The sequence below is a fragment of the Oncorhynchus mykiss genome, chromosome 11, assembly GCF_013265735.2.
Source record: "Oncorhynchus mykiss isolate Arlee chromosome 11, USDA_OmykA_1.1, whole genome shotgun sequence".
Taxonomy (NCBI): domain Eukaryota; kingdom Metazoa; phylum Chordata; class Actinopteri; order Salmoniformes; family Salmonidae; genus Oncorhynchus; species Oncorhynchus mykiss.
In genome coordinates this window covers 14,361,534-14,372,167 of record NC_048575.1, presented here as the reverse complement: position 1 = coordinate 14,372,167, position 10,634 = coordinate 14,361,534, and the positions used below count along the sequence as shown (strand labels likewise).

The following is a 10,634-nucleotide window of genomic DNA, read 5'->3' as shown; positions in this document are numbered from 1 at the left end:
ACTTCTAGTGCCACCCCAGAGATAACACCCTTGATATGCGCTCGGCTTCGAAAAGCCACACACGTCACATTCCAATCCGATATCTTCTTGAGGCGCGGAGCACGCTCCTTCCGTTCCAAAGATACACACCACAAAGAAAGTGCGCACCTCTCGTTACTCTCATCGACGCCACCTCAAACCACAATTTCTATAGACTTCAATCGGATCTCCCAGGTAACAACGTCGATCCAAAACCTTTACTCCGACCTAAAAATTGTCATAACTACGCTTGGATTTACTCGAGTCCACTAGCAATTTACTTATTTTATTTACTTTTGCATTTTCCACTGTAATCCAATTATTCTCACTCTCATCTCCACTTGACACGCCATCTGATTCAAACATAACATCGACTGTTGTCATTGAAAGGTGCCACAAGAGGACGACATTGCTCAGACCAAACCCTATAAATTAAAATACTGTGCGCTTAGTGCAATATTTATTATGTAACATACAGTGTATATCAACTGTAACTGTACAGTAAAATGACCTTCACCAAACTATTTGACAACAAAATCCTAGCTACCTAAACTTAGTCTCACATTTTCTGACATTTCCCTTTAAAATCATTCAAAAGAACAGCTGTATGAAAATAACTGTAGTCCACCCCTTCTCTTGCTTCATAGAAAGGGGAAAGAGGGATAACTAGTCAGTTGTACAACTTAATGCATTCAGCTGAAATGTGTCTTCCGCATTTAACCCAACCACTCTGAATCCACGTCTTTGGTGCGGGGAACAGTGGGTTAACTGCCTTGATCAGGGGCAGAACGACAGATTTTTACCTTGTCAACTCGGGGATTCGATCCAGCAACCTCTCAGTTCCTGGCCCAAGGCTCTAACCACTAGAAAAAATATATAGGTGTGTTATATTTTATAATAGTGAAAGGGGAGGGTATTGTATCTATCAGAGAATGAAGATAACACACCTGAAGTGATCTAGCTAACATGTGCTGGAAATTTGTTTAACATGTAGTAGGCCTATTCTGTTTATGTGACGGTTCCACTGACAGCTCGGGGTTGGTTGGACTGATAGATAATCCTGGGAAAACTCCCAGGCCAAGACGATCTGCTGCTGAGACCCGCAGACAATGATGACTCAGTAATCTGTTGACCTCTGCTGACCTCCCTGGTCAACACTGGAGTAACATTCTGCAGTGGTTTGGACACAGATTTTTTATTTTATTTAACCTTTATTTAACTAGGCAAGTCAGTTAAGAACAAATTCTTATTTACAATTACGGCCTACCAAAAGGCAAAAAATATATAATAAAAAATATATATATATATAAAAAATAAAAAATAAAAATATATATATATTTTTTTTATCCCAGCTCTGTCCCCGCATTAGGCCTTTTACCTTTTGGTAGGCCGTAATTGTAAATAAGAATTTGTTCTTAACTGACATATTCTTAACTGATGATGCATCCTGATGATACATCCTGAATTATGTTTTTTCTCAATTGTTCTGTGATCGGTAGGGAAATTATATTTTATTGACTGTGCTTGTTGAAGCAACATTGTCTAGAGGAGGCTCAGGAAAAGAAAGGTTTGCCATTATCTCATGATGTGTACCGATTCAAGATAACTTAAATAGGATGTTGGGATTGCATGGTTATTGTTCATGTGGATCTTCCATGCTGTGCAGTCCCCTCCATTTCTGTGTCTCAAACTAAAGATTTTGTCTTAGTCTTATCCAAACCAGAGGATTGTGCATCCTGACTGAGAATGTATTTGAAAGGTCTGTAGATGATTCAGACATGGAATTTGTCCCTTATTGGAAAGCTTCAGTGGGACAAAGACAGCGACTCCTCTCTCCCAGCAGGACTAAACCTACTCTCTTTAGTCCATCTCAGTATCGGGGAGTATCTCAGAGAAGCTTAAAAGGATTACAGTGACTTCAGAAAGTATTCACACCCCGAGACTTTCCCCCCATTTTGTTGTCATACAAAGTGGGATTAAAATGGATTTAATTGTCATTTTTTTGTCAATGATCTACACAAAATACTCTAATGTCAAGGTGGAAGAGAAATTCAAACATTTATAAAAAATGTGAAAAATACAACACTAATATATCTTGATTTAATAAATTAAATTCCATTACCCCCTGAGTCAATACATGTTAGAATAACCTTTGGCAACGTCAACAGCTGTAAGTCTTTCTGGGTAAGTCTCTAAGAGCTTTCCACACATGGATTGTGCATCCTTTGCCCATTATTCTTCTCAAATTCTTCAAGCAAATTCAAATTGGTTGTTGATCATTGCTAAACAACCATTTTCAGGTCTTGCCATAGATTTTCGAGCAGATATAAGTCAAAACTGGCCACTCAGGAACGTTCACTGTCTTCTTGGTAAGCAACTCCAGTTTAGATTTGGTCTTGTATTTTAAGTTGTTGTCCTGCTGAAAGGTGAATTAATCTCCCAGTGTCTGGTGGAAAGCCGACTGAAGCAGGTTTCCTCTAGGATTTAGCCTGTGCTTAGCTCCAATCCATTTATTTGCCCCAAACATAACACTTTGCATTCAGGACAAAAAATGAATTGCTTTAACACATTTTTTGCAGTATTACTTTAGTGTGTTGTTGCAAACAGGATGCATGTTCTCCAGAGTGAAAGCAGCGGTTTAAGGCACTGCATCTCAGTGCTTGAGGCATCACTACAGACACCCTGGTTCGAATCCAGGCTGTATCACAACCGGACGTGATTTGGAGTCCCATAGGGCAGCGCACAATTGGCCCAGCATCGTCCGGGTTTGGCCGGTGTTGGGCATCATTGTAAATAATAATTTGTTCTTTACTGACTCCAAAATAACACAATACACTATTTACCATTAATTTCTATTGGGCATCAAATCATCTCAAACACAACCAAACAAGGTGAATCCAACAAATGTATAGAGTTACAAGCTGGATGTTGTCATTGCATGCTATGAATATGGCACCAAATACTTATCTTTTTACTACTTTAATATAAGTACAAGTGAATTTGTCCCAATACTTTGAGTCCCCTAAATTGGCGGGACTATGTACAAAAAGTGCTGTGATTTCTATGGATGAAAATGTCATCAAATTAAAGCTGACAGTCTGCCATTTAACCTCATAGTCATTTCAAATCTAAACTTTTGGAGTATAGCGCCAAAATAAGAAAAAAGTCTTCACGGTCCCATTAATTAAGTAGGGCACTGTATAATCTATTATCCTTCATTTTCTCATTTTAATAGTCATCAGGGAGCAGTACTGAAGTATTTATTTTGACCTGAACATGTCTACTCAAATGTACATACATATCCTAACAAGTTTCTGAACAGCAGACTATAAAATATTAGTTGGTCTTTATAAACTATATCACGTTGTTCTTCTATAAATACCCAAATAAACTAAAATATTTAGTTTCATAGTACTCTGAAATTGTGTTTAGCATGGAATGCCTGTCAAAACACAATTCATAATAGGAAGCAGGAAGAGTTGGTTGATTACAACTAATTGGAAACGAGAGGTCACATTGGAGCAATTAGACCGTGTACCAGCCGATTGCTAGCCAGGTGAGGACAGCATGAATGCACGACGGTCTCCTGTACCTTTTCGATATCATCTTCACTCCAATATCTGATCTGAAACATTTGACTGCTCATTTCTACATGGTAAAATCGAAGACATAAAAAAAGTCAGGCCTAGGTGATACACTCAACAGGCTAAAACGCGTTTTTCCACTTTCACATATTGTAGGAAACATATTTATTACGTGCAAATGTCTCCCCATATCGGTCTGCCTAACTGTCAGAGTTAATGAATTAAAATGTTCCCTTGGTTAGACAGCCTTCATAATAATGTAATGTAACGGCTTCTGCATAGGCTATATTTAAATTGAACCTGTGCATAAATCGGACAATAGCTCGTATTTACAAGGTGCGAATGTCCCCATCACTTGGCGATCATGGATGGTGTTCAATCTTCCATTGTGTTTTCCTCACATGCTGAATAGTAGCCAATCCCAGGAACGAGACGGGGTCAATCTGGCTAATCCAACTTGTTTTGCTGAGAGGTAAGGGCTATGGCATTAGCACTACATTAATTTACACAAAAGAAACTGTCTTTGGACGTGCACTGCATATTCTCAAGGGACTTCCTACTGTGCGCAATGCACCCTCAACTCGGTGCGCTCCTTCACGGTCCCTGGGTTTTTGAGAACTCTCAAAAATGTGTATTTGCTCTTGAATACGAACATCGATCCTAATTCTGCTGAAACCACGCAGGCTATACCAGTGCCGTCTGCCTGTTTGTTTTCTCCGATTATGCAATATCTACCATATTTAAATAATTCGATTATATTATCCTTCTAATAAATATGGTATACAGGACCTTAATCGGACAGTTACCATTGACTGTGATCGATTAGATTTTGTCCGGTGTTGACAATTTGTAACAATGAAGAAATCAGCAACACAATTAATGAGGTAATCTTTCAGTTGACATTTTCTGTCTTCTGTCAGTATGTGTTTTAGTGGGCCAGGGTGTTAATCCCTCAATGTTTGTATATTAGCGGTCCTATGTATATTGAATGAAATGAAAGCCTCACTAAAAATACCTCTTGGTTTATTTTTCTATCTGCTTTGTGGGACCCTCTCGTTCTACTTCTCCCCGCTCTCAATTCTAGACCCCTTTATATGGGGCACGTTGGCGACTGATGTAGTGGCATTGGAACATCACAATCTGTGTTTACTGTAAACAAGTTTTAAAAATGAAGGAAAGAGAGGAGTTCGGGGGGTACCTTCCTAACTGTGATCCCCAATACCTTGTGTAAGTGAGGCTAATGATTCAATTCATTCCAGTGGACTGATACATCAAAACATTTGGATGTTTCTCTCTGCGGATATAAGAAGTTCACTCCTGTGCGCACCTGATGCGTAAACGTTTTGGAGCGGATTACCAACATTAACGCTGTGTGGTAAAGTGGCATGTTTGTCCGAGGGGTTATTTACAGGTTTACGGTCTCTTTCTCACACACAGACCCTCCCTAGCCGCCCGGGGCGATCAGTCATTCTGCCCGCAGATAGCGCTCCATTCTCTCATCGATTACACAGCGGGATTTACATGAAACTGTTAATTGTTTGCTCTTCAAATAGGCAGCCAGCCAGCGGCCTGGAGCCAGCAGTCTGCCAGGGGTTAAGGGCCGACTCCCTCCCTCTCCTGTCCGACCGTGCAGCCCGATCTGCCCCCAGGTTGATCAGCATGACAAAGCACTGGGGGGGTCAGAGCATGCTGGCACCACCCGCTCTCTACCTGCGCTCGCCTAGCCTGGTAGGCCACCAAGATCATCAACTTGACTTCCAGATCCATCCTCTGAGCAACACAGCGCGGAGCTCTCCAGCCCAACACTTGCCCTTCTTCCCAATCCAGGCGCCAGTCCAACAGTCTCCACTGCTCGAGAAGCCTGCCCCTGACCAATTCAGCCTGGCCTCAGCGCCCATGGATAACGCGACGCCGCTAGACCAGGAGCAATCTTGGGACGAGGAGAAAAATGCGAAAAGTGGAAAGAAAAATGCGAAAAGTGGAAAGAAAAAAAACTATCAGCGCTACCCCAAACCACCCTACTCCTACCTCGCAATGATTACCATGGTCATCCAAAACTCTCCAGAGAAGAAGCTTACTTTGTCTGAGGTAAAGTGAGTTTGTGTGTGGACATGCGAGTTTAGAATGGTACATTTTGGCCAAAATACGAACGGTTGTGTCAGTTTTGGCCAAATTATGCATGTTTATGTGTCAGTTTTGTCTATTAAATCATGGTTATTGTTCCGAAAATAAAGGTTACATGGGTTTGAATTATTTTAAAACCATGTCTAATCGGGGATGTTCTCTTATGATACGTTTTTTTTTAAAACTGTTGGGATAGGGATATGCAGTTCTATTGCAGTAAACCAACAGGACAATCCTTTGACGCTTAACAGAGTAACACTGCCATGCTTTTCTTGGTTTGTTTTGTTAAGGATAGCAGCATACAGTGAAACCAGACACTGATGTATCAGCTGGAGTGGGTTGAGTTGATAAGAAGTATAGTCAAGGATTGTGCAGTCCTACAGTGTATCTTAGGTTATTTATTCTAGGCCTATGAAAATGCTGCATGATGACAGTGAATGATTAGTTAAATGTATGCCTACAACCATGTGGTGTGTTAAATCGTATATATCTTAATATAGTCTGTTAATTTGTCTGTTTTAATGCAGACACCAATTGAAGTAAATGGACTCCCTTCTCTCTCCCCAGATTCTAAAGGAGATTAGTACACTTTTCCCTTTTTTTGAAGGGAACTACAAGGGCTGGCGGGACTCAGTGAGACACAACCTCTCTTCCTATGACTGCTTTGTTAAGGTGTGTCTTATTAGGGGTCTTTATTGGTTTGTCAATCAGTGGGCTCAAAAAGGCACTTTTGATTCTAAAATCCAAACAACCTACAAGCAAGGATACTCTCCCATCTGTATTTCTTTAGACAATGAAGCAAACACCTTTAATTCAGCTCTATACTCCAGCATTTCTTATTTGATCAAATGTTTTATATAAGGTAAGGGGTTTTTCCTCATACCTGTTTTGCTGCTTAGAAATGAAAGCATTAAGTATCTAGCCCCCCCCCCCCATTGGAAGGTGCCATGTATTAAAGTAGTCAAAAGGTCAGTATTTGGTCCCAAATTCCTAGCATGCAATGACTACATCAAGCTTGTGACTCTCTAGAAATGTGTAATTAATGAATGGTAAAATAATGTTTTGTAGTCACTTTTATTGTAAATAGGAATGTTTTTGAACACTTCTTGATGGATGCTACCATGATTACAGATTATCATGAATTAATCATAAATAATGATGAATGAGAAAGTTGGAGGCAAATATCATACCTCCCCCCCCAAAAATGCTAGCATCCCCTGTTATTGGCAATGGTGAGAGATTAGCATGTTTTGGGGGCATGATCTTTGTGCACACAATACATTATTTACTATTAATTTCAATTGGGCAAAACACATTCCAAAAAACACAACCAAAACGGAAAAAAATGCAGCCAACATGTTTGTAGAGGGACAAGCTTGATGTAGTCATTGCATGCTTGGAATATGGGACCAAATATTACACTTTTGACTATTTGTCCAAATATTTCTGACCCCTTCAAATGGGGGGGACTCAATACAAAAAGTGCTTTTTATTTCTAAACAGTAAAAATATTTTAAAATACCCTCAAAAATAAAGGGTGACGTTCTGTCGCCTCATACTGTATATAAAACGTTTGATCACAAATGCTGGAGTATTGAGAGAAATTAAGTTTGAGCTTTACTGTCCAAATAAATACAGAATAGATTGTATTTGTAGCCTACCAAGGGTCACTGCAGTGCTTCATGAATCTTTAGATCAAGTAAATCATTCTAGCTATTCTGAGTTTTGTGAAACTGGGGCAATCCTGTCTGACTGGTTTTCAGGTTGTACTATACTCTTGATCTCACTGCTGTCTGTCACTCCCGGTCCCTGTAGGTATTGAAGGATCCTGGTAAGCCCCAGGGGAAGGGCAACTTCTGGGCTGTGGAGGAGAGCCTTGTGCCCCTGGAGCTCCTCAAGAGACAGAACACTGCCGTGTCGCGCCAGGATGAGACCATCTTCGCCCAGGACCTCGCCCCTTACATCCTGCATGGGCACCAACATAAGCCAGATGCAGAGCCCCCGGCCCCACCGCCACCAGTCACTGTTCTACCCCCAGGCCCACCTGTCACTGCTCTACTCCCCTTTCCCACCAGACAACACTCCTCCCTTCAGGAGGAGCTGTACCGGCCCAAGCTGGACTCGTCCTTTGCCATTGACTCCCTCCTTCACAGCCTGAGGCCGGCCAGCGCTGCAGGAGAGCCTGGCAGGGACTGCTGGGGGGTGGAGCTCCACACTCGTCCACACCCTCGCCACTCCTCCACTGCCCGCAGCGCCTCAGCCAGCTCCGCCAGCCCCGCCTCTTCCTCCTCCGATGAGGACTGGAGGGGCGTGTCGCAGGGAGGGAAGCGGGTGCCTGAGGGAGAGGCGGGATCAGATGGGTACGAGGACTGCAGACTCCCTCCACACAAGTCTGCCCGCAGAGTCTCCGCCCCTCCCTGGGAGCTGCCCACCTCGTATGCCAAGTACACACCGCCCAACGCTGTGGCCCCGCCCAGCATGCGGTTTAATGGGGGCCCTCTGATTCCACTAGGGATGCCTCTGTATGGCTATGGGGGGTCTCCTGTCACATCCAGCCATTTTGTAGGTCATGCCTACTGGCCCCTCTTACCCAGCGGTCGCCCTCCCCTCATTATGGACTTGGACGCTATGCTCCAGTCAGTACCGCCCAATAAGAGTGTGTTTGATGTGCTGGGTCCACCCAATCAGTCGTCTCACCAGCCTGCTGGTCAGTATACCCTACAGAGTGGGCCCCCTCTCAGGCGTCATCCCCATTATTGACTATGACTGTCAAACCAGCACCAAATGTATTGTAAGTGCAATGCAAGGATACTACTGACCTATTCGTACAAGCTTAACCCGTGGCTAGAAATGTGTCCACCCTATCAATTGGTCACTTCTAAATGACAGGTCATAGTATTAAATGTTTACAGAAGACAATTGTACATTCAAATGTGCTGCTAACATCTAACTTGACCATACAACCACTGTTTACCTCCGTCTTAATACAGGGATTTGTTTTCACTATTGTATATATTAATTTTCTTTTAAGAATTCTCTTTGTTGCCTACCTCAACTACTCAATGTTTTTCAGTGGAAAATGTCATTTTTATCCCCCTCCTGTCTTTATGGTTGTATTTAAGATTTAATTGTAAAACTGCACATCAAGCCAGGTTCTGGAAAGGGCATTATTGAAAAAGTTTACTTGTCTTTTACAGGGTATGACTTTTTTCCCAGTCTTGAGTGTCAATGTAGGAAGAGGCAGGGTGCTGTTCATTGCTCATCCAGTGACGAGAGCCTCAAGTAGGAAAACAAAATGAGGTTTACTAAACTTCAAAGTGAAGAGTGGCGCTGTTTGTATTTGTGTGCGTGCGTGGTGTGTTGGTCATCTTGTCTCATTGGTTTAGAGACCAGTGGATCACCCCCCAGTGAAGTTGTTTGTTCAGATGGTGCAACCTAAATTAAGTGTTTGTTCCTTACTTGAGTAAAGTTGTTAGCGTTAATGGGTTCAGCGTTCCTTGTCAAATACCTTGTATTCTTTGTCCTTTAGAGCTGTGCCAGTGTTACAAGACAATTGGATTTTACCGTTTCTATTTGCAGTTGACAAAAGTTGAGCTTCAATCCTCCAGCCAGCTCTAAAGGAATTATTTGTATACTGTGACGGATAACTTCTAGACTGGAGTCATGTCTACAATTTAATCTATTTCACCCATTTTTAATAGCGCTATTAAAAAGGTAAACAGTATACAAAAGTGGCGCTTGAGTAGTCGTTCCTGATGCCCTATGTCAGTCAGGGCTGTAGCTACCAGCCACTGTATCAGTCAATACAGTGTGGGTGAGTGCTCAGTGGTGACAAGGAGAGGCAGACTTGCTCTTTGGGTGTGACCAACATTTTTACCACAGGAATTGATTTTCTTGTCTTTGATCCGCGGTCCCACTCCAACCAACCTCCTGCGGCTGGAACAGCAATGCTCACTATCTCTCAATCTAGTCTCCATGCATGCTTGCCCAGAGCCTGTACCCCTTCCCCTGGACCCCCCCCCCCCCCAGGACCTCTCAGCCTCACCGCACCCAAACCCTCCTGCTGTCTCCTTATCTCCCAGAACACCCTGTAATTCATATTGGGGTCTGGGCTTTAGTTTGAGGGGATACTGTAAACCTAGGCACCATGCAGGGGTTAGTGTTGTAACTGAGGCCTGTGAGTGCAATCATTGTACTCATTCCCATAGCTCACGGACCCGTCATGACACAGGGGTTAGTGTTGTAACTGAGGCCTGTGAGCGCAATCATTGTACTCATTCCCATAGCTCACGGACCCGTCTTGACACAGGGGTTAGTGTTGTAACTGAGGCCTGTGAGCGCAATCATTGTACTCATTCCCATAGCTCACGGACCCATCATGACACAGGGGATAGTGTTGTAACTGAGGCCTGTGAGTGCAATCATTGTACTCATTCCCATAGCTCACGGACCCGTCCTGACACAGGGGTTAGTGTTGTAACTGAGGCCTGTGAGTGCAATCATTGTACTCATTCCCATAGCTCACGGACCCGTCATGACACAGGTTATTTTGTTTAACATCTGTCATGTGGTGCTCTGAACACAGGGTGGCAGTGCAAGAACAGCAAACTAGAGGGGTCAGTCATTTTGGCGTGTGTGTTTGTAAATTTTGATAACTACTTTCCTTGGTTCTCTGGGAGACTCAATTGCATACTCCTTGCTGCCTCAACCCATTGGATGAGCAATGAGTTTTGAGAAGGAGAGTATGCAATTGAGATGCTCCCTGTTGTCAGGGCTGTGCTCGAACTGCTACTGTAAAACCTACTGAATGTTTTAAATGGCGTCATTTTTCAATAAATAAATGGCAAGCTTTCAAATGTATTGAATTGGTAACACATAACTGCATGTATCCATCTCCAAACTAGTTGT

The 10,634-nt window shown here is 42.7% G+C and overlaps 1 protein-coding gene across 9 annotated transcripts; it reads left to right on the top strand.

Annotated features, from left to right (window-relative positions):
• The first annotated feature begins 84 nt into the window (after positions 1 to 84).
• On the top strand, positions 85 to 10,574 carry LOC110535310 (forkhead box protein H1). Of its 9 annotated transcripts, none has more exons than XM_036934941.1 (5): positions 3,581 to 3,673; positions 4,018 to 4,074; positions 5,156 to 5,690; positions 6,294 to 6,398; positions 7,542 to 10,574. In XM_036934941.1, exons 3-5 carry the CDS (start codon positions 5,262 to 5,264, stop codon positions 8,484 to 8,486), a joined length of 1,479 nt encoding a protein of 492 aa, XP_036790836.1. In that variant the 5' UTR covers positions 3,581 to 3,673; positions 4,018 to 4,074; positions 5,156 to 5,261; the 3' UTR covers positions 8,487 to 10,574. The 9 variants fall into 9 exon arrangements, with proteins under 9 accessions (XP_036790839.1, XP_021475902.1, XP_036790836.1 ...); XM_021620226.2 differs by having other exon boundaries at positions 3,581 to 4,074; positions 5,156 to 5,330; positions 5,430 to 5,690; XM_036934942.1 differs by having other exon boundaries at positions 3,586 to 3,707.
• The last annotated feature ends 60 nt before the right edge of the window (positions 10,575 to 10,634 follow it).